Consider the following 25676-nt stretch of genomic DNA (forward strand, 5'->3'; position numbering starts at 1 on the left):
GCCGCCATTTTGAAAAACTATTTCAAACTTAAAGTAAAGTTCTACTTGGCCGATTGAACTGAAACTTTGTAGGAATGATCGAATCATGGTCCTGACAAAGTGTTGTTATTTTTCAGGTCAATCAGAAATACAATTTGGCTGCCATGGCCGCTATTTTGTAAATACCTATTTCAAACTTAAAAACAAGTTCTAAAATAGGCCGATCGCACTTAAAATCGGTCTAGGAATGATCAGCTCATGGTCCTGACAAAGTTAAGTTAACATTATACTTAACTATTTTTTACTCAAATTGGTACATATTTCAACAATAAAAATAAATACTGTAGGACTCAGGTGACCGTTAAGGCCCATGGGCCTCTTGTTATGTATCAAAATAACTCCAAAAACATTCCTTTGATTCACAAAACAACTGCTATCGTCATAACAACCACCCTGCAGTTACTTGGAGATCATTTGACCACATGATGTATATTTTGAGTTTGTGTGAGTTTGGACTTGAATGAGGGAATTGGAGATTGGTAAATTTTGGTCCAAATGAGGGAGGCTTGACAGCTATGCTTTTTGTCGTATGCACTTGAATGCCAAACCTCCCTCATTGCTGACTTAAACCAATGACCCTGATCTTTTCTTAAAAGTAATTCCGTGTTCATTATACAATCAAAATTACACAAGGTTCTAAGTTATCAGCCATGTCTCTGGTCAAGGGTAACTGGAGTTTGACCACTGTAATATGCTTTATCAAAACAACAAAGACACGTTACCAAGGTTATGGTGTGCAAATACTTACTGCCATTTTCTATTTCAATATTTTTGTATCAATTCAGCGAAAAGACAGCCGGTGTATGAGGTTTTAGAGTGGGTGATGACACCTCAGTCCATGGTTGCATGAATGGCAGACATGTGTTTCCGGTTTGTTGTCGTAAAAAACAAATCTGAAAATTATTTGTTCAAAGCATTTTATATGCAATCTTGGTGAATGCATAATTATCTTACTCGAAAGAAATCATGAACATGGCAAACCTTTGTGATTTTACATGTCGTAATATGCTCATTTATGATAATCAAAATGGCGCTGCCCATGAGGAACACGGTTTTCAGAATCTTTTGGAGAAAAGGGTTATCATGTTGTAGGTTTTCGACTGGAAGCAGTTACTTTCAGCACGATTTAGTGAGGGTACGCTTCGCCCCAAGTCCTACAGGATATCTTCATTTGGGATCATTAAGAACAGCCTTTTACAATTATTGCCAAGCGAAATCCCGCAAAGGAGTCTTTATTTTGAGGATAGAAGACACAGATCAGGTATAAATGTACATAAATAGTTCGAGAATTAAAGTAAATACAAACGAAGTTAAGCAACAAGCTAGACCACGCGTCTAAATGAGGAAAGAACAAATACAGAGGAATGTCGTTACTGTAAAAACTACTCGGTTGTTAACGACAATTAGAAGTTTTGTTAGCTTAACTTTGGTAATGGGTTGTTTAGGCCTAAATTCCGTTCGCGCTAAGGGTTGTTTCGCCTTAAATCCCGTTCGCTCTAGGTTGTTTCACCCTAAATATTTTTTTTAAAATTTATACGCTAATATAATAATTAATATTTAAATATGTCAACTAAACTTATCAATTACTTTCTACATTGGTGTTAGATATATTTCATGTAGAGAATGTGAGAGCTGAGTCAGGTTTTCACAGCTGCTGAATCACTGGTTGACATTGAGTTAAGTCAATGGCTTCTGTAAGATGTATGATCCTTGTCAATAAATTTCTCCTGGACACAACCTCCTTCCGGTTGTGCAATCAGGTTAATTTTCAATAATTGTAATTAACTATTAACATTATATATGTACTTTTTTATACAGTTCTTCGTGATCATATAAATTCCCCTTGGTATTATAGCGGTTCTTAGACTTATTTATGTAACGCTTAGGTTAGAGTCATATTTTCTGTATAGATCTACAATACAGTTATAAAAAAGAACACACACATCAGAAGCGAGTCAGAAACTATTAATGTCATTGACTGCCCGCGAACTGATACGGCTCGAATTTCCGTGGATGGTTTTTCCAATGCTTGTTTAACCTGTCTTTAAAACAGTTAACACATGGAGCCGAGGTCACATGTTCGGGTAGCGAATTCCATGGTTGAAATTTGAATAACTCTGTTACTGAAATAATTAATTGGCAGTTTGATGCTTTCTACTGCGTTTTTTTTAACAGCTTTTAAGAATGTCCCCTTGTTGCTCTGTAGTTTGAACAGCTTGTCCTTATCAAGGCAGTCTATGTTGTTCAGAATTTTTAAGACCTGGATCATATCTGCATGCCCTTTCCATTCTGTATTCTAGTATTGGTAATCCAAGAGTACGAAGTCTATCCGGATATGATCTATCCTTAAGTGATGATACACGCTTAGTAGCTCGGCGTTGAATACTTTCTATAGCCCTTTGGTCCTTGATTTACATTGATGACCAAATTACAGAGGCGTACTCAAAATGTGAGATTTGAATAGTCTGGTAAAGATTTATTCTGGTCTAAACTTGATTTGTTTTTGGCGTTTGTCAGATTGGTCTTATATACTGTACAGGTATGTTCTTGTCAATAATCATAAAAAGGAAATCTGTAAGACTTTTCCACGCCTGGTTTACATCACGTTTATTTACCATTTCCTCTAAGTCTACCTTGATGAGTTCTTCACGGGTGGAGTTGTAGTCGTCCCTGCCGTTTGTCACATTAGCTTAAAAACAAGACAAACACTTTTTTGGTGTGTAATTTTAATGATATGGAAGACCATGCCAAGAAGACTTAATTTGTGACCTAAAACTACTAAAATTAAAAAAAAATACCAAACAATTTTTTGCCCTGATATTTTTGTTTTAGGGTGAAACCAACCTAGTGCGAAACAACCTAGGGCGAATGGGATTTCGGGCCGAACCCTTAACTTTATAACTTGTACAATAAAGGATTCTGATTCCAAAGATTTCAGCATTTCTCAAATACATATCAGTACAACGCCATCATCGACAGTCAAATGGTCATGTTGTGGAAGGAGCTTTCAGATTCTTTGGTAATGTTGTACGTTGGGATGCGTAGCCCAAGTTTCCTCTGGCCCTGACATATGTACACCTGAGACTTAAAAGACATTTTGACAGATAAATTCCACACCAGATATATGGTTCATGGTGGTCAGCGTCTTTGTAAACATAATTCATTGCTTCTGTTGACGCTTCTTCATAGACATTCACTTATTTAGAGATTGCACAGAGGAGGTGTATACCACTTAATATTATATATTAGTAGCACGATGGTAAAAACTGGATTGGATGTTTGACCCAATGCTTATTGAGTCTAGATTTAAAAACATTTAACGTTGAGGAATCTACCACAATTGTAGGGAGTTGATTCCAAATATTTACAATTCTATTTGTGAAGCATATCCCCTAATGTTGGTCGTATACCAAATTTTAGCTCACCTGGCACAAAGTGCCAAGTGAGCTTATGCCGTGGCGCGTCGTCAGTCCGGTGTCCGGCATCAATATTTTACTTTAAACGACTTCTTCTTAATAACCAAAAGGCCTAGGGTGATGATATTTGGCCAGAAGCAAACTGGGATGAAGGGCTACAAAGTTTGTTAAAATTAATGACCTTCACCCATTTTCAAGGTCACTGTGGTCAAATATGTTAAAAACTTTAAACATCTTCTTCTCGATAACCAAACTGCCCAGGGAGATGATATTTGGCCAGTAGCATCCTTGGGTGAAGGGCTACCAAGTTTGTTCAAATGAATGACCTTAAATTATATTCAAGGTCACAGGGGTCAATTGTCTTAAAAACACTTTAAACAACTTCTTCTCAATAACCAAAATGCCCTGGATAATGATATTTGGCCAGTAGCATGCTTAGATAAAGGGCTACAAATTTGTTCAAATAAATGACCTTCACCCATATTCAAGGTCACAGGGATCAAATATGTTAAAATTTTTAAACAACTTCTTCTCAAAAACCAAAATGCCCAGGGTGATGCTATTTGGCCAGTAGCATGCTGGGGTAAAGGGCTATCAAATTTGTTCAAATGAATGACATTCACCTATATTCAAGGTCACAGGGGTCAAATATATGAAAAACATTAAACAACTTCTTCTGAATAACCAAAATGCACAGGGTGATGATATTTGGCCAGTAGCATGCTGAGATGAAGGGCTACAAAGTTTGTTTAAATGAATGACCTTCACCAATATTCAAGGTCACAGGGGTCAAATATGTTAAAAACTTTAAACAACTTCTTCTGAATAACCAAAATGCCCAGGGTGATGATATTTAGTCAGTAGCATACTAGGATCAAGGGCTACCAAGTTTGTTTAAATGGATGACCTTGAATCATATTCAAGGTCACAAGGAGCAAATATGTTCAAAATATTTAAACAATTTGTTCTGAATAACCAAAAGGCTCAGGATGTTGATATTTAGTCAGTAGCATGTTGGGATCAAGGACTACCATGTTTGTTAAAGTGAATGACTTTGACTTATATTCAAGGTCACAGGGGTCAAATTTGTTTAAAATCTTTAAACGACCTCTTCTGAATTACCATGGGTCCCAGGATGTTGATACTTTGCAAGTTGCATCCTGAGATGAAAGGCTATAAAATTTGTTCAACATAATGACTTTGTTCGACTTTCAATCACTGGGGTGAACTGTTTTAAAAAAAAAATAACAGGTTCTTTTGAATGAATTTTAATCATTAATACTGATATTTTGCCTGTAGCTTTAGTTTAGATCACTTTTAAGGTTACAAGTGTGAGATTTATACCAGGTGAGCGATGTAGGCCCATTGGGCCTCTTGTTTTTTCAGTTTTTTCGAGTTCCCCCTCCTATTGAGATTGTCGAGGGCTCCCTGCTTTGTTGGTTAGTTATATCTATGGTGTTTTTATCAGCTTATAGATTTCTACCATATCATGCTCTTAGTCTTCTATATTCAAGTGATGCCAACAAAAATGTTCAGGGTAAGAGAGATCTTTTAGGGATGGAACTAGTTTGGACGTACCAAAGATTTGTAAAGGTTGAGAAACATTTCTTTATTAATTAATACAACTATATAATATATATCTGTCAAAATGTCTAAGTCTGGTATCAGGGCCAGAGAAAACTCGAGCTAAGTGAATAAAGTGCCAGTAGCCAGGGCAGGTAGACGGCGAACATTGGTAGAGCATCTGTCACGAGCTAGGAGGGTCCTACAATGTAGGTTTAAATGGCGGTCTGGCTCTGCATTTCCCTTTCTCATGTTATACATGTATATATTTGATGTAACAATATTTAATTCTTTGTATTGTTTATTATAGACCAGGAAAGTTGAGGGAGCAACAGAGAGTATAATGGATGACCTCGACTGGGCAGGAATACCTCCAGACGAAGGTACACACAATTAAGCCAAAATAAACGTTAGTCTGTCACAAGACAAAAAAAAAGGTCAGTCAGCTAGCCAAATAATTTCATTATATTTTTTCTGTTTTAAAAGGATGCCATTAATGAATTGGCAAATGACATTGGTGGCAAAATCTTGCTGAAAATTCAATTGATAGGATGTTATCATTAATGTCTGTATTTTCTATTGATATTATATGTATATCAAAAAGATGAATGACAAAACCAGCGATGGGTAAAACTCATGTTGCTGTTCCCGAATGCCAATAGTACGGCCACTGCTATTTTGTTTTCTGCTGAGTCTATTCTAATCTTTGGCTAAATTTTTTTTTTTTTTTTTACTAAAATGACCGACAACAGATTCAGTTTCAGAAACATGTGGTTGTTGAGGCAGCAGGAAACCAACATATAGAGTATATATGTGTGAAACTTCAAGTTCAGTAACATATGTAGTGTTCAGCCTTAAACCAGTGTTGGGAACTAGTTGTCAAACAATATGCAATTAATCTATTCTTAGTCTGTCAATGTTTTATTCCCACATCAGGGGAAGGTTTGGGGTAAATTTCAAGTTTGTTTAAATAATTAGCCCTGACCTTCTTTCAAAGTCTCCCAGGTCAAATGTATTGATAGATCATACAAATAACTTCTTCTACAGAACTGTAAGACCTATAGTTATGTTACTTTGCATGTACATTGTTTGGATGAAGGATGTTAATGTTTGTTCTGTTAAATAACCTACTTGGCCTGCTTTCAAAGTTTCCAAGGTCAATTGTGTTAAAAAGAACCTTTATGCTAAACAGTTTAATAGACAACTAACGTGCATATAGTTAAGTTAATGTAATGTATACCCTACCTCTTGACTTAACCAGGTTAATAGACCCCATGGGTCTCTTGTTTTTCAAAACCCTCAATGTTAATGATCTTACAGGGTTTCTGGTAGCTAGCTTCTAAACAAGGGCTTTGTCATCTGAGATTTCTGTTTCTACCACAGGCCCACTGGTAGGAGGCAATTATGGACCCTACATCCAGGTGAGATCAGTATAAATTATAACAATCTTGATTATGTTTAATAAAGTATAATTATAGATAATAAGAACATCTGTTTTATTCAATTGATTTATCTAAGTTTCCAGTTTCTTTTTATAACGTGTATGATATTTTAAATCAGTTTTCAATTCCCAGTAAATTAATTGCAATAATGATACAAAGTGGGTAGGAAAAATATGATATCTAACTAATAAAATTGTGCACTATGTTAATTAACATACAGTTATAGATATTTGGACAAAATAATTTGAGTTTCGTAAGATTTCCACTATCTATCTTGCCTTTACACTCTCAACAATCGAGAATCAATGAAGCAAGACTGACTATACCAGTAGTTTACCTAATAATATTATCCTTTCACTTTGTCTTGTGTGCTAATACAGATGTAGAATGTTAAAAGAACAAACAGTCTCATCATTATTTTCATATTTTTTTTATTGATTTCCCATGTAATACCTGCAGTCAAAACTGACCTAGAGTCCATTGACACCTGTCTATACCGACTACCTTTATATTAGTCTCACCTGTCTATATCATCTACCTGTCTTTTACTCCATCCTGTCTATATCAGCTACCTGTCTATTACTCCCACCTGTCTATATCAGCTACCTGTATATCACTCCCACCTGTCTATTACTCTTACATGTCTCTATCATCTACCTGTCTATTACTCCCACCTGTCTATTACTCCTGCCTGTCTATATCAGCTACCTGTCTATTCCTCCCACCTGTCTATATCAGCTACCTGTCTATGACCCCCACCTGTATATCACTCCCACCTGTCTATTCCTCTCACATGTCTCTATCATCTACCTGTCTATTCCCCCCCCCTGTCTATTACCCCTGCCTGTCTATATCAGCTACCTGTCTATTACTCCCACCTGTCTATATCAGCTACCTGTCTATGACTCCCACCTGTATATCACTCCCACCTGTACCTGTCTATTCCCCCCCCCTGTCTATTACCTGTCTATTACTCCCACCTGTCTATATCAGCTACCTGTCTATTACTCCCACCTGCCTATTACTCCTGCCTGTCTATATCAACTACCTGTCTATTACTCCCACCTGTATATATCAACTACCTGTATATCACTCCGACCTGTCTATTACTCTCACATGTCTCTATCATCTACCTGTCTATTGCACCCACCTGTCTATTACTCCTGCCTGTCTATATCAACTACCTGTCTATTACTCCCACCTGTCTATTACTCCCAACTGTCTCTATCATCTCCCTGTCTATTCCCCCCCCCTGTCTATTACTCTCACATGTCCCTATCATCTACTTGTCTATTACTCCCAACTGTCTCTATCATGTCCCTGTCTATTCCTCCCAACTGTCTCTATCATGTACCTGTCTATTACCCCCAACTGTCTCTATCATGTACCTGTCTATTACCCCCAACTGTCTCTATCATGTACCTGTCTATTACTCCCAACTGTCTCTATAATCTACCTGTCTATTACTCCCGCCTGTCTATATCAACTATCTGTCTATTACTCTGTCCTGTCTATTACTCTTACATGTCTTTATCAACTACCTGTCTATTACTCCCACCTGTCTATTACTCTCACATGTCTTTATCAACTACCTGTCTATAACTCTCAAATGTCTCTATCATCTACCTGTCTATTACTCCCACCTGTCTATTACTCCCACCTGCCTATAACAGCTACCTGTCTATTACTCCCAACTGTCTCTATCATGTACTTGTCTATTACTCCCAACTGTCTCTATAATCTACCTGTCTATTACTTCTGCCTGTCTATATCAACTATCTGTCTATTACTCTGTCCTGTCTATTACTCTCACATGTCTCTATCATCTACCTGTCTGTTACTCCCACCTGTCTATTATTCCCACCTGCCTATAACAGCTACCTGTCTATTTCTCTCACATGTCTTTATCAACTACCTGTCTATAACTCTCAAATGTCTCTATCTGTCTATTACTCTCACATGTCTCTATCATTCACCTATCTATTACTCCCACCTGTCTATATCAACTACCTCTCTATTACTCCCACCTGTCTATATCATCTACCTGTATATCACTCCCACCTGTCTATTACTCTCACATCTGTCTATTACTCCATCTTGTCTATATTGACTACCTGTCTATAACTCCCACCTGTCTATATTGACTACCTGTCTATTACTCCCACCTGTCTATATCAACTACCTCTCTATTACTCCCACCTGTCTATATCATCTACCTGTATATCACTCCCACCTGTCTATTACTCCCAACTGTCTCTATCATTTACTTGTCTATTACTCCCAACTGTCTCTATCATTTACTTGTCTATTACTCCCAACTGTCTCTATCATCTACCTGCATATTACTCCCACCTGTCTATTCCTCCCACCTGCCTATAACAGCTACCTGTCTATTACTCTCATATGTCTTTATCAACTACCTGTCTATTACTCCCAACTGTCCCTATCATGTACTTGTCTATTACTCCCAACTGTCTCTATAATCTACCTGTCTATTACTCCCGCCTGTCGATATCAACTATCTGTCTATTACTCTGTCGTGTCTATTACTCTCACATGTCTCTATCATTCCCCTGTCTATTACTCCCACCTGTCTATATCAACTACCTGTCTATTACTCTCACATGTCTCTATCATTCACCTGTCTATTACTCCCACCTGTCTATATCAACTACCTATCTATTACTCCCACCTGTCTATATCATTACCTGTCTATTACTCCCACCTGCCTATATTAACTACCTGTCTATTACTCCCACCTGTCTATATGATCTACCTGTCTATTACTCCCAACTGTCTCTATCATCTACCTGCGTATTACTCCCACCTGTCTATTACTCCCACCTGCCTATAACATCTACCTGTCTATTACTCCCACCTGTCTATATCAACTACCTGTATATCACTCCCACCTGTCTATTACTCTCACATGTCTCTATCATCTACTTGTCTATTACTCCCACCTGTCTATTATTCCCCCCTGCCTATAACAGCTACCTGTCTATTACTCTCACATGTCTTTATCAACTACCTGTCTTCTACTCCCAACTGTCTCTATCATCTACCTGTCTATTACTCCCACCTGTCTATTACTCCTGCCTGTCTATATCAACTACCTGTCTATTACTCCCACCTGTCTCTATCATGTACCTGTCTATTACTCCCAAATGTCTCTATAATCTGCCTGTCTATATCAACTATCTGTCTATTACTCTGTCCTGTCTATTACTCTTACATGTCTTTATCAACTACCTGTCTATAACTCTCAAATGTCTCTATCATCTACCTGTCTATTCCTCCCCCCTGCCTATAACAGCTACCTGTCTATTACTCCGTCCTGTCTTTTACTCTTACATGTCTATATCATCTACCTGTCTATTACTCTCACATGTCTTTATCAACTACCTGTCTATTACTCCCAACTGTCTCTATCATCTACCTGTCTATTACTCCCACCTGTCTATATCAACTACCTGTCTATTACTCTGTCCTGTCTATTACTCTTACATGTCTTTATCAACTACCTGTCTATTACTCCCACCTGTCTATTACTCTCACATGTCTTTATTAACTACCTGTCTATTACTCCCAACTGTCTCTATCATCTACCTGTCTATTACTCCCAACTGTCTATATCAACTACCTGTCTATTACTCCCACCTGTCTATTACTCCATCTTGTCTATACCAGCTACTTGTCTATTACTTCATCTTGTCTATATTCACTACCTGTCTAGTCTATTCCTCCCCCTATATTGACTACCTGTCTATTACTTCCACCTGTCTATTACTTCCACCTGTCTATTACTCCATCTTGTCTATATTGACTACCTGTCTATTACTCCCACCTGCCTTTTACTCCATCTTGTCTATACCAGCTACCTGTCTATTACTTCATCTTGTCTATATTGACTACCTGTCTATTACTCCCACCTGTCTATTACTATCAACTACCTGTCTATTACTCCGACCTGTCTATATCATCTACCTGTATATTACTCCCACCTGTCTATTACTATCAACTACCTGTCTATTACTCCGACCTGTCTATATCATCTACCTGTCTATTACTCCCAACTGTCTCTATAATCTACCTGTCTATTACTTCTGCCTGTCTATATCAACTATCTGTCTATTACTCTGTCCTGTCTATTACTCTTACATGTCTTTATCAACTACCTGTCTATTACTCTCACATGTCTCTATCATCCACCTGTCTATTACTCCAACCTGTCTATATCAACTACCTGTCTATTCCTCCCACCTGTCTATATCATCTACCTGTATATCACTCCCACCTGTCTATTACTCTCACATGTCTATATCATCCACCTGTCTATTACTCCCACCTGTCTATATCAACTACCTGTCTATTACTCCCACCTGTCTATATCATCTACCTGTATATCACTCCCACCTGTCTATTACTCTCACATGTCTATATCATCCCCCTGTCTATTACTCCCACCTGTCTATATGATCTACCTGTCTATTACTCCCAACTGTCTCTATCATCTCCCTGCATATTCCTCCCACCTGTCTATTACTCCCCCCTGCCTATAACATCTACATTGTACCTGTCTATCACTCCCACCTGTCTATATCAACTACATGTCTATTACTCCCACCTGTCTATATCAACTACCTGTCTATTACTCCCACCTTTTATATCAACTACCTGTCTATTACTCCCACCTGTCTATATCAACTACCTGTCTATTTCATCTACCTGTCTATTACTCCCACCTGCCTATAACATCTACATTGTACCTGTCTATCCCTCCCACCTGTCTATATCAACTACATGTCTATTACTCCCCCCTGTCTATATCAACTACCTGTCTATAACACCCCCCAATCTCTATCAATTACCTGGCTATTACTCCCACACATCTATATCAACTACCTGTCTATTATACCCACCAATCTCTATCAACTTCCTGTCTTTTCCTCCCGCCTGTCTATATCATTTACTTGTCTATGACTCCCACCTGTCTATTACTCTAACATGTCTTTATCAACTACCTGTCTATTACACCCACCTGTCTATATCAACTACCTGTCTATTACACCCACCAATCTCTATCAACTTCCTGTCTTTTCCTCCCGCCTGTCTATTACTTTAACATGTCTTTATCAACTACCTGTCTGTTACTCTGTCCTGTCTATTACACCCACCTGTCTATATCAACTACCTGTCTATTTCATCTACCTGTCTATTACTCCCACCTGTCTATATCAACTCCCTGTCTATTACACCCACCAATCTCTATCAACTTCCTGTCTTTTCCTCCCGCCTGTCTATATCATTTACTTGTCTATGACTCCCACCTGTCTATTACTTTAACATGTCTTTATCAACTACCTGTCTATTACTCTGTCCTGTCTATTACACCCACCTGTCTATATCAACTACCTGTCTATTACTCCCACACATCTTTATCAACTACCTGTCTATTACACCCACCAAACTCTATCAACTACCTGTCTTTTACTCCCACCTGTCTACATCATCTACCTGTCTATGACTCCCACCTGTCTATTACTCTAACATGTCTTTATCAACTACCTGTCTATTACACCCACCAAACTCTATCAACTACCTGTCTTTTACTCCCACCTGTTTACATCATCTACCTGTCTATTACTCCCACCTGTCTATTACTCCCAACTGTCTCTATCATCTACCTGTCTATTACTCCCACCTGTCTATATCAACTACCTGTCTATTACTCTGTCCTGTCTATTACTTTTACATGTCTTTATCAACTATCTGTCTATTACTCCCACCTGCCTATTACTCTCGCATATCTTTATCAACTACCTGTCTATTACTCTCACATGTCTCTATCATCTACCTGTCTATTACTCCCACCTGTCTCTATCATCTACCTGACTATTACTCCCACCTGTCTATATCAACTACCTGTCTATTACTCCCACCTGTCTATATCAACTACCTGTCTATTTCATCTACCTGTCTATTACTCCCACCTGTCTATATCATCTGCCTGTCTATTACTCCCACCTGTCTATATCAACTACCTGTCTATTACTCCCACCTGTCTCTATCAACTACCTGTCTTTTTTGCCTACCTGTCTATATCAACTACCTGCCTATTACTCCCACCTGTCTGTTTATATCTACTTGTCTATGATAAATTGTTATGAAGTTTTACCTGTGTGGTAATGCTGTCTTTTGATTAAAATGAAATAAACAACTGTTAATATGTAAAATTTTTACTCTGTATTTCCAGTCAGAGAGGAAACATATTTACCTGGATGCCATAGAAACACTGCTCAAGGTAAGACGACTATTATAATCGTTACAGGTAAGATATGTTATACTGCTGAAGGTAAGGCTGACTATTATAATCGTTACAGGAAAGATATGTTATACTGCTGAAGGTAAGGCTGATCAATTGTTACAGGTAAGATATGTTGTACTGCTTAAGGTAAGACTGACTATTATAATCATTACAGGTAAGATATGTTATACTGCTGAAGGTAAGACTGACTATTATAATCGTTACAGGTAAGATATGTTATACTGCTGAAGGTAAGACTGACTATTATAATTGTTACAGGTAAGATATGTTATACTGCTGAAGGTATATCGCGTAAGACTGACTATTATAATCGTTACAGGTAAGATATGTTATACTGCTAAAGGTAAGGCTGATCAATTGTTACAGGTAAGATATGTTATACTGCTGAAGGTAAGGCTGACTACTATAATCATTACAGGTAAGATATGTTATACTGCTTAAGGTAAGGCTGACTATTATAATCGTTACAGGTAAAATATAATTTACATTATGGGTGTATTGACAGATGAGGCTAGTACCTGTTCTATGTTAGTGTGTACACTACTTAAGCCTGAATTTGTGAGATAAACAGGACCGTATTTTGTTTCTGCTGTAGAAAGGTGCTGCCTACCCTTGTTTCTGCTCAGAGAATCGACTGAAATTACTGAGGAAAGAAGCTACAAGAAGGAAAGAGATTCCAAAATATGACAACAAATGTAGAAGTTTATCAACGGATGAAATTGAAGAAAAAAAGTCCCAAGGTATTCCATGGGTGGTACGATTGAGGGTAAGTCTAATTAGATAAAAGTACAGTCCTCACGCTGTAGAGTTCATTATGAAACAATACCGTATTACAGTTGTTACCTGTTGTAAAATGATGCTACTCTTAGTCTCCACATGGTGATCTGATCTCTATGTCTGTCCCTAAATCTTCTGGTTGTGATTTCTCAAACCAGATAAATGGCTGAGGCATACACAAAACAAACATATTCTGTAGTCACTACAATATTTAATGAGTGTATTAACCTGTAGTTAATACATGTATGTGTACAAATGTACTTCAGCGCTAACATTTTGTCAGGTTAAATTTCATTGATTTGTTCCATGAACAAAATTGTATTTAAATCCAGTATAACACTGTTAATAGTCAATACATATATAGCACTACCTACCCTGATAGCTTATTAACTGATAAGAAGAGTAACAAATGTGGTTATTTTTTCTTTACATTTTCCTTAGGTCATGAATGTAATGAAATTGAACCCTTGAATTGCCTTATATATAAATTGTGTTTCTTGAAGTTTAGCACCCATATTTGACATTCTAATCCTAATGACATGGTCAAAGTCCACACTAATATATACTGAATGTGAATAAAATGCCTTCTCCTATTTTGGGGTATGTTGGCAGGTTGATGACTGGAGCCAGTCGTGGGACGACAAAGTGTATGGACACATAGTCATTAACCATAATGAAGGAGATCCGGTGAGTAGGATGTGTACCACTTCTCTGTGACCTCCTTCACCTACACACATACACTGTACTGTGTACCACTTCTCTGTGACCACCTACACCTACACACATACACTATACTGTGTACCACTTCTCTGTGACCTCCTACACACATACACTATACTGTGTACCATTTCTCTGTGACCTCCTACACACATACACTATACTGTGTACCATTTCTCTGTGACCTCCTACACACATACACTATACTGTGTTCCATTTCTCTGTGACCTCCTACACACATACACTATACTGTGTACCATTTCTCTGTGCCCTCCTACACACATACACTATACTGTGTACCACTTCTCTGTGACCTCCTACACCTACACACATACACTATACTGTGTACCATTTCTCTGTGACCACCTACACCTACACACATACACTATACTGTCTACCACTTCTCTGTGACCCCCTACACACATACATTATACTGTGTACACCTTCTCTGTGACCACCTACACACATACACTATACTGTGTACCACTTCTCTGTGACCTCCTACAGACATACACTATACTGTGTACCACTTCTCTGTGACCTCCTACAGACATACACTATACTGTGTACCACTTCTCTGTGACCTCCTACAGACATACACTATACTGTGTACCACTTCTCTGTGACCTCCTACACCTACGCACATACACTATACTGTGTACAACTTCTCTGTGACCACCTACAGCTACACACATACACTATACTGTCTACCACTTCTCTGTGACCACCTACACACATACACTATACTGTCTACCACTTCTCTGTGACCTCCTACACCTACACACATACACCCTACTGTGTACCACTTCTCTGTGACCTCCTTCACCTACACACATACACTATACTGTGTACCATTTCTCTGTGACCTCCTACACCTACAGACATACACTATACTGTGTACCACTTCTCTGTGACCTCCTACAGACATACACTATACTGTGTACCACTTCTCTGTGACCTCCTACACCTACGCACATACACTATACTGTGTACAACTTCTCTGTGACCACCTACAGCTACACACATACACTATACTGTCTACCACTTCTCTGTGACCTCCTACACCTACACACATACACCCTACTGTGTACCACTTCTCTGTGACCTTCTACACCTACACACATACACTATACTGTGTACTGGTCCCACACCACCTACACACATACACTATACTGTCTACCACTTCTCTGTGACCCCCTACACGCATACATTATACTGTGTACCATTTCTCTGTGACCACCCACACACATACGCTATACTGTGTACTGGTCCCACAGATCCACTATACTGTGTACTGGTCCCACAGATCCACTATACTGTGTACTGGTCCCACAGATCCACTATACTGTGTACTGGTCCCACACCACCTACACACATACACTATACTGTCTACCACTTCTCTGTGACCCCCTACACACATACATTATACTGTGTACCATTTCTCTGTGACCACCCACACACATACACTATACTGTGTACCACTTCTCTGTGACCTCCTACACCTACACACATACACCCTACTGTGTACCACTTCTCTGTGACCTCCTTCACCTACACACATACACTATACTGTGTACTGGTCCCACAGATACACTATACTGTGTACTGGTCCCACACATACACTATACTGTGTACTGGTCCCACACATACACTATACTGTGTACTGGTCCCACACATACACTATACTGTGTACTGGTCCCACACATACACTATACTGTGTACTGGTCCCACACATACACTATACTGTGTACTGGTCCCACACATACACTATACTGTGTACTGGTCCCACACATACACTATACTGTGTACTGGTCCCACACATACACTATACTGTGTACTGGTCCCACACATACACTATACTGTGTACTGGTCCCACACATACACTATACTGTGTACTGGTCCCACACATACACTATACTGTGTACTGGTCCCACACATACACTATACTGTGTACTGGTCCCACACATACACTATACTGTGTACTGGTCCCACACATACACTATACTGTGTACTGGTCCCACACATACACTATACTGTGTACTGGTCCCACACATACACTATACTGTGTACTGGTCCCACACATACACTATACTGTGTACTGGTCCCACACATACACTATACTGTGTACTGGTCCCACACATACACTATACTGTGTACTGGTCCCACACATACACTATACTGTGTACTGGTCCCACACATACACTATACTGTGTACTGGTCCCACACATACACTATACTGTGTACTGGTCCCACACATACACTATACTGTGTACTGGTCCCACACATACACTATACTGTGTACTGGTCCCACACATACACTATACTGTGTACTGGTCCCACACATACACTATACTGTGTACTGGTCCCACACATACACTATACTGTGTACTGGTCCCACACATACACTATACTGTGTACTGGTCCCACACATACACTATACTGTGTACTGGTCCCACACATACACTATACTGTATACTGGTCCCACACATACACTATACTGTGTACTGGTCCAACACATACACTATACTGTGTACTGGTCCCACACAATCAATATATGTAGTCCCTTAGAATTTCACCATTACCCTGTGTAACTGAATTCAAGTTAAATCTGTGGTCAGTTTATATATTGTAATTTTATTAATAAAATATTTCTAGAGTTATGATCTACTGCATTTTACTACAATTTTTTATCTCCTATACCTATACACAAGCTTACAACCGTTATGTATGTATATTGATTACTAGCCTGATATTGGCTTAAAACTATAGTAAAACACGTCAATGGTATAACAAACCCTTAGAATTAGCTTGCTGTTGATATCATGAGAATCTCATATATATTTATACTTCGACCTCTTTACTTGCAAAGGTCCCTCCATCATGTGTTTGGCCCATGCAGTTTTTATTTTTGATATTCAGAGTTATTTTTCCAGGTACTGCTGAAGGCAGATGGGTATCCCACCTACCACTTTGCAAACGTTGTGGACGATCATCACATGAAGATTACACATGTGCTGCGAGGAGAAGTAGGTCAATAGTTCATAGGTCAAAAAGGGTTGATCAGATGTCATAAAGTAGGGCACAGAAGTGAGTCATGTGATTAATGGAGTATTTGGTCATTAGATGATAGATCAACATCATCATTATTTTAATAAATTTTATTTACATTTTTTAAGGAAGAAATTTAAAGTTATTTATATAAAGAAATGAAATATGTAATTTTATTGTCTTTTATTTTGTGTTACTGTTTATACATGAACCTTGCTGAAATACAGTGTAAAATCAAATGACAAAAAACATGATTAGGGGTTTCAAAGAACTTGGTCAAAACAAATATTTTGCTTACTAATCATGAGTGATGTCAGATACACTCTGTTCTGTCCTGAGCACAACAAAAGTGTCATTACCATAAATTCATTTCGTGGAATGTCTACTACATTTCAGCTATAAAATAATAGGAAATTTTGATCATTTGATTGGCCGTTTTGTTGAGTTTAACTTAAGAACTATGATGCACATCTCTATTATTTTCAACTTTCTAAAGATATTTATTACAACAGGAATGGCATTCCTCGACCCCTAAACACCTGGCCTTATACCAGGCCTTCGGCTGGGACCCACCCGCATTAGCTCACCTTCCTCTCATATTGAATCCGTGAGTATGACCCCTCTTCGTACGGAAATATTGCATAATCACCTAAGTCCAGATTGTCTATAAGATAAAATGCAGAAATATTCACATAGTCTTATTGTTTACAGAAATGGGACTAAGTTATCAAAGCGGCAGGGAGATATCGGTGTGGACTATTTCAAGGTAATACTGGATACAGACTGGACTTTGATGAGTGTTTTTTCTACATTACCTAAACATTTCAAACACATTTTTAAATCTATGGTTTTGATACTGTATGGTTCATGGTCCTGTAAAAGTAGAAATTTTAGCTATGTGAAAATATTTAGTGGGGCCGTGGTGGCCGAGTGGTTAAGGTGTCTGACCATCTTGATCACTATAACCCTCTACCATTTGGTTGTGCGTTCCAGGCCTACATGGGGCAGTCGCCAGATACTGGCCGCAGGTCTGTGGTGGAACTCTGGCTTTCCTACACCACCAAAACACAGCATGTCCTTAAATGACCATAGATGTTATTAAGGCGTAAAATGCAAACAAACCAAACCACACCAAGTGAAAATATTTTTGTTTCATGTTGTGTTTATCATATGAGCAAGAAAAGTTCTCCACACGCGAAAATCTATTCATGTTTCATATAGATTATACATTTCTAGAATATATAGGCTTCTGAAGCATTGCCAATGCAAACATTTCCACATTGCGATCAGTTTAAAGAGTCATAATGTGGAAATTTCCACAGTGCGATCAGTTTAAAGAGTCATAATGCAAAAGTGTCCACATGGTTATTCAGAAAAAAGATGTACACCTTTTATAGAGTATGTATACAGAAACAGGTTTATGACTGAGATACTGGACACATACCATCAGAGGTCCTTTTACCCTTGTTTTAATGTAACTGGTTCCTTCTGAAAACGCAACAATCTATTTCTACAGCCAGGATGGATTAGATTTCACCTCACATAAATTGAAGTGCCAGTTAACTTAGGCCATGGCATGGTGTTCAACCATCTTTCTCTCATTCCTGTGCATGATAGAACTATTCAGGACAAGAAAGGGGTGTAACAAATGTCTATCTTGCACCCATTTAACATGGTTGACAATGGGACAATGGATGTGGAAATAATAATGCTGCTTTGTGGTTTTTGAGCTTTTTCTGGTGATTGAAATGAGAGAAAGCTACTTATTCATGCCCATGGGTGAAGGGTAGGGTAATTCCAGCCTCAGGATTTTCAAATTGGTGCTAAACCCTCGACAAACCTCTGGTTTTACACAATATAAGTAAAACCCTTGGGTAAAATTTCCCGATCCTGCACCACTGGGCATGAAAGAGTCTTGTGGTATCTATTCAGTATTATGATTTTTGTCCTTTGGATTTCCATGTTGAAAGGCTATCAAGTTTGTTTCAAATCTTGAACCTTTTTAAGGATACAAATGTCAGACATGTTAAAACTTAATTAGTCATTAATATAAAAATGTTCTTATTCCTGCACTCATAAAGTTTAGTGCATTTTCGAATTTAAATGGATTAGCACTTTTATACATCAACACACTCACAATATATCCAATATCAAACAATAAACAGAAATTTCAATTAGCAAAGTCTTATTTTATTGCAATTGATTTAGTCAGAAAAGCACATATTCTTCGTCCTCTTTTTAATAGTTCCCTTAAAATTGAAATTTGAAGTTGTTAGCTAACTTTGTTGTCTGTTACAGAGGAAAGGATACGCTCCATTGGTGCTGTTAAATTACCTCACTTTGACAGGAGGGGGGTTCAAAACGTCCGCCACATATCCAGTCTGTTTCCCTCTGGAACAGCTCATACAGAAGGTAACATGCTGCATCTGATAATAGCTTCTGCTTAGTGTTACTACCTGTATGTGGATAAATATTATAGCCGTACTGTTTTGGTTGTTTACAGTCTCAGATAATAAATATGTGTTTGCACGTCAAACACCTATTAACTGTTGAAAGTTATGTTATGGATATAAACCTCAAACTGTCCAATAAGTGAGAGAAAGGACAAGTGTTGAGGCTCGTTCCTTCTCTCACTTATTAGACAGTTTGGGGCTGATATTTAACTTAAAAAATAGTCCCCTCTGAGTGCCTCTTTTGCTGATTCTTTATTGGGGTTCACTGACCCAATTAACTTATTGGACAGCATAAGGTGAACCTATTGTCACACTCATGCAAACCTCATGTATGATTTCAGATGACATCACAACTGTATTTTAAGAGTGTCATATATATATACCTGCTGATAAATAAATGAAATAAATACAGCTTTTGTACTGAAGACAGCTTTCATAAATTCGGCTTCTTTTGAATCATTCAGGAAATATGTCTACATTATTTATATGTGTTTAGTGTAGACTAGGTTTGACTTATTACTGAGTGTGAGCTAGTCCTTATATAGAGGATATACCACGTATACTTTTCATCATAAAAGCAATCACACCGTCTAATGTTGTACATGATTCAAATAAAAAAATATTTCATTCTTTTAACAGTTCCATTTAAAGAATGTGACTTCCCATTCTGGTCGACTAGGCCCACATAATTTAGAAATATTGAGCAGACAGTATTTACTGGCAAAGCTTGAGACAAAGGAAGGTGAAAAGGAGCTTGTTCAACATACTATAGGGCTGATCAGAGACCACTACAAAAACAGGTACCTATCTCTATGTAGGGACTTTCCATCTTCCCTGGCTTATGTAAAGTCCACTGCAGTCATAGCAGTATAAATGGGACTAGGATTCCCATGGTTGTGACACAATCTGTATTGTGATGTCATAATGTAACATTGGAGATCACAAGCTGGTATCTGTTACATTTGTAGCTCAATGAGCTTATGCCACGGCGCAGTGTCTGTCGTCAACTTTTTACTTTAAACAAAATCTGCTGAATAACCAAGAGGCCTAGGATGATGACATCTGGCCAGTAGCATGCTGAGATGAAGGGCTACCAAGTTTGTTCACATGAATGACCTTTACCCACTTTCAAGGTCACTGGGGTCAAATGAATAAAAAACCCTTTAAACAACTTTTTTCTGAATAACCATTATGCCCAGGGGATAATGTCTTACCATAGCATGCTGGGAGGAAGGGCTACAGAGTTTATTCAAACAAACAACATTAATCGACTTTCAAGGTCACAGGGATCCAATGGTAAAACAATTTTCAAACAATTTTTTCATAATAACCAAAAGGCCCAGGATGGTGGTAGATGGACTGTTGGGGTCAATATTGTATGTTATGGATCATTGTATCTTTGAAACAGTTGAGATCCCTACCCCATAACCATATATAGTATTGCTGAGCATCAAGAGATAAACACAATCATGATGTAAAAATAGGCCCTGGGGTATTTCCTTACCCCTAGGGACTCAGATTCTGAGTTATATCTTTGAAACAGTTGAGATCCCCACCCAATAGGCATTGATATCATCGCTGGGCATTGAGAGATAAACACGCGATTGATGTAAAAATAGGCCCTGGGGACTTTCTCCACCCCTAAGGAGTTAGTTTCCGGGTAATATCTTTGAAACAATTGAGATCCCTACCCCATAACCATATATAGTATTGCTGAGCATCAAGAGATAAACACAATCATGATGTAAAAATAGGCCCTGGGGTATTTCCTTACCCCTAGGGACTCAGATTCTGAGTTATATCTTTGAAACAGTTGAGATCCCCACCCAATAAGCATAGATATCATCGCTGGGCATTGAGAGATAAACACAAGATTGATGTAAAAATAGGCCCTGGGGACTTTCTCCACCCCTAAGGAGTTAGTTTCCGGGTAATATCTTTGAAACAGTTGAGATCCCCACTCCATAACCATACAAAAAATTGCTTGGCATGAAAAATCTAATACAGATATGCTACAAGAATTGGCTTTGGGGTCTGGCATATTCCCTTGGATCTCATTTTGGAGAATATTTTTCCATTATTGCTTAGATATTCAAGTGAACGATACAGGCCCTCTGGGCCTCTTGTTTTTAACACTCAGAACACTTTCGTTGATTATATGTTGTTAATTTTATCTTTATCATTTCTCATAAAAGACCCACTAGGTATGGTTTTCTTTCAGAAAGGAGTTATCAAAGCTATAATCATGCTGTAACAGTTTCCTATACTTAGTTACAGTGTACACTTAGTTGGCAGTGGTACAGGGAACCTTAACCCTTTCACCACTGTGGAGCACAATGGACTCATCCAGATAGAGCAATGGTAGAGTCTAGTAAAGTTACCTGGGGTGAAAGGGTTAAATAACCTTGATGTATTATTTTTCATGTAAACTGTAGTGGTGTTTTAATGAGCATGTCATTTATGAATATTCATGTCAATGATTTCCCCTGTTTCAATTGGCTAAAAAGTAAATATGTACCTTAGGGGGCTTGAAAAAAGTTAATTCTGTGATAGAATACATGATGTTTTCATGACTAATTCTTTTTCAGATTGTCAGATGAAGAACTGGGGAAGCATATTTATGATGAGGAACACATCTGTTATGTGCTGAAATGGGCCTTACCGGTAACTATTAAACAGTTTCTATGTTATAGCAGAGAAAGCAATCAATAAGCAAAGCCAACAGCACCGTAGGTGTCATAAGGTGGTCAATTGTATATCTGGACGAACAAATGTTTACAAATCTGTTTAAAGCACTGTATCTAGAGCATCTAGAGTATGCTGGAAGTGTTTGGAGTCCACACAAGATTATAAACATAAAAAAAGATAGAAAATATCCAAAGAAGATCTACAAAACTGCTCCCTGTTTTTAAGAATATTAGCTATAACGAGAGACTACACTGGATCCAAATTTGGGGAAGAGTCTAATCGATTTCGCTGCACTTGGAAAACCTCTGGGACGCAGTAAAAAATTACTCAAACAACATTACCATTGAAATGTTAGAAGACATTACTTTACTCAGAGAGGCCTGGAAAAGTCTCCCTCAGGATGTTATTTCATTTCATATTATGTTTAATGTTGAGAAAAAATTCTGGAAAGATCTCGAGATGAAATTTATCATACACCATTTTATAAATAGACTAAATTTTTCTTTTACAACAATGTATTTCACATTATATTGATGTGGATATAGAGGCAGTGATGCCTGGTTATGCAAAAATCCTATTAAATCCTATTAAATCCTATTAAACAAGCTCTACAATAAAGCAGATCCTGTATATACCCTTTGTGTATATGGTCTGAATCGTAGTAACAAGTCCCAGTAGTCTGGTACACTGTCTGCTGTCAGCCATTTAAACATTGAACCAGTTCACTCATTACATTTCAAACCAGGTAAATCCAACACAATTTATACTCTAATTTCACTTCCTTCCTTGCTGTTTCTTAGCCTCTTTTTCCTTGCTGATTATCTACCCTTCTCACTCATTGTTGAAAATTTCTGTCAGATTGCATTGAATATTCTCATAGAGTGTACCTGCCCTAGTTTATTTTCTATTTTTTTTATTTATTTTTTCATTTTAAGTTGATATGTCTGCATCTTGGTAAAATGATATAAGTGCTACATTTTGTTTTCAATTGCAGGAAAGAATCACAAGGCCTGAGGATCTCCTTGGAGAACAATTCATCTTTCTGTGGGAAATGCCTGATAAAACTGATATCGCCGACTTCTTAGAAAAGACTGGTGCAGACTGTGGCATAATTTTAAACGCTGGCTTGGAAGTTGTTAAAACCATGGAACAGGTTGACGTTGAAAGTATTCATACAGCACTTATCAAGAAAGCAAAAAGTTCAAAAATTGGAGTGAACAAGTTTATGCCGGTGCTGAGATATGTCCTGTTTTCTACAGTGGTAAGCATTTTTTCCCCCATTCATCATCAAAGTTTTCAATCCTGATGAAACCTCTGGCTAAGTTTGTTGTTAGTATGTCGGACACAGGAAGAAACTATGTATACTGGTGATGGGTATGCATGCTACAAGTACTACCCCTTACCTTATTAACCCTGGGCAGACTGTACAGCAGATAGTATAAGGCATCATTTACTTTGTTAGGTAAAACACTCTTACATTGGTGACAAAAATCATTTTCTTTATTTATCCATGATTTTGCCTGAAGATCAGCGTTTCTTAAAAAATGTCATACATGTAAAAAAAAATAATCAAATTTTCTTTCATGTAACAATAACCATTACTAGTTTGTAATATAAGCACACACATGTACTGTAATACATACTGTTATTTTAAATGAATCTAAAAAGAGAGTAATCTGGACTGTCTGTTATTTTAAATGAATCTAAAAGGAGAGTAATCTGGACTGTTTTTTAACCCCCATTGCAAGTCTTAACGATTTTTTTGTGTGTTTACTTAAAATTGTCAGAATTTAGAAATTTATCAATTGAAGCTTGCATTGTCCCCTATTCCTGCAGTACATGCATTACTGTGGAAATATTTTACTACTCTACAGCTGATCATGTGATGTGGAATTCAATTGTCCCCATGCATGCATGAGTATCCAATATTGAATTTTTGTATTTGTATATCGGTAATTGTTTCATTTTGCATTACAGGAAGGACCAAGAGTTGGTGAAATAATTTCTGCTTTGGGAAGGAAACAAAGTTTGTACCGTCTACAGCGGGCTTTAGACCTCATTGATACCAGTGCTGTACAGGGATAACAGATGTTATTGATACCACATCTTGATCATATTAACCCGACTCCTGTTCATCATAGTTGTTTACGCCTGTAACACTCACTGTGAAGTCGTAATGCTTCTTGGCTGTTCATTGACTACATACAAATCATTGTGACGTTGCTCCCATAGTCAGGATGGGTACATTTGCCGTGTGTCTGCATCCTTTTCTTTAAGAAGCCATCATAATCAAATTTACTAAAGTGTCTGTCGATTTCTAGAGTCATGATATTTGCCTTTAAGCTTTCAGTGGTAGATGGCTATCAAGTCTGTCCTCAATTTCAAAGTCACATGGAGTCATATGTGTAAAATAAACACAATGACTTCTCAACAGAACTATAAAGCTGTATATAGACATGCTATTTGTTCCAGGGATGAGTGTAGTTGGTCTGGGATGTCTAGACAACCCTTCTCATTTCACATATAAGAATAAGAGAATGAAACCCTCCCTCCCACCACCACCACCACCCACCCCTTAAAAAAGGACTACCATTTATCAGCTTTCTAGGAGGTCACATGGAGTCAATATGTAAAACAAAAATCAAAGCAACTAATGCAGAACTCTGAGGCTTGGAGAGACATTTTTTTTGCCTTGTAAGTTGGGTGGAAGATTACCTTTGATACAGGTCACAGATCTGTTAAATGCATTAAAGTAACAAAAAAGGGAAGAAAAGAGGGTTATTTTTTGAGAATTTGAGTCTTTTTCATGTTAAGTTTTGATGAAAAATAAAATATACAATGACAGTTTCAAGTCTTCATGTATTTTTTTCTTGATATTTAAAAATCATTCAGTCACAGTTATCATAATGCACTTTATATGTGATTAATCAGTATAAAGCACATAGGTGAGTTTATGCTGTGTTGCTTATGTCATGGTGCAGCATCTGTCGTGCTTAAAGCCCAACAAAGATTAAGAACGAAAATGACTGATCTTCTTTCAAGGTCACAGGGGTCAAAAGTGTCAAATAATTCAAACAACTTCTGAAGAAGAACTGAAAGTTATAGAATCTTAATATGTGACAGGTAAGAGTCCAACAAAGTTTGAGAACGGAAATGACCTTGACCTTCTTTCAAGGTCACAAGGGTCAAAAGTGTCAAATAATTA

General features: G+C 37.8%; 2 protein-coding genes across 2 annotated transcripts in view; one reads left to right on the forward strand and one right to left on the reverse strand.

Annotated features, from left to right (window-relative positions):
• The window catches only part of LOC110442902 (mitochondrial import inner membrane translocase subunit TIM14-like), an 8096-nt gene extending 7174 nt beyond the window's left edge, over positions 1 to 922 (reverse strand). The window contains exon 1 of the mRNA XM_021486769.1: positions 788 to 922. Coding sequence (XP_021342444.1) covers positions 788 to 793 — 6 coding nt within the window. The 5' untranslated portion in view covers positions 794 to 922. The remainder of the gene's footprint in view (positions 1 to 787) is intronic.
• Positions 923 to 1066: 144 nt separating this feature from the next.
• Positions 1067 to 25318, forward strand: LOC110442991 (probable glutamate--tRNA ligase, mitochondrial). Its single transcript, XM_021486916.1, has 14 exons — positions 1067 to 1300; positions 5329 to 5401; positions 6402 to 6439; positions 12717 to 12764; positions 13384 to 13554; positions 14178 to 14252; positions 17216 to 17308; positions 17843 to 17937; positions 18042 to 18096; positions 19629 to 19742; positions 20423 to 20583; positions 22372 to 22447; positions 23466 to 23732; positions 24449 to 25318. The coding sequence occupies exons 1-14, from the start codon at positions 1067 to 1069 to the stop codon at positions 24554 to 24556; spliced, it is 1608 nt and encodes a 535-aa protein (XP_021342591.1). The 3' UTR covers positions 24557 to 25318.
• The last annotated feature ends 358 nt before the right edge of the window (positions 25319 to 25676 follow it).

This window comes from Mizuhopecten yessoensis, unplaced genomic scaffold (genome assembly GCF_002113885.1).
Source record: "Mizuhopecten yessoensis strain PY_sf001 unplaced genomic scaffold, ASM211388v2 scaffold1945, whole genome shotgun sequence".
NCBI classification, from domain to species: Eukaryota; Metazoa; Mollusca; class Bivalvia; order Pectinida; family Pectinidae; genus Mizuhopecten; species Mizuhopecten yessoensis.

Coding starts and splice junctions, on each gene's coding strand:
- LOC110442991 (XM_021486916.1), top strand. CDS start 1,067: ATGGCGCTGCCCATGAGGAACACGGTTTTCAGAATCTTTTGGAGAAAA. Junction 1,301..5,328: donor GGATAGAAGACACAGATCAG/GTATAAATGTAC, acceptor TGTTTATTATAG/ACCAGGAAAGTTGAGGGAGC. Junction 5,402..6,401: donor AGGAATACCTCCAGACGAAG/GTACACACAATT, acceptor TTTCTACCACAG/GCCCACTGGTAGGAGGCAAT.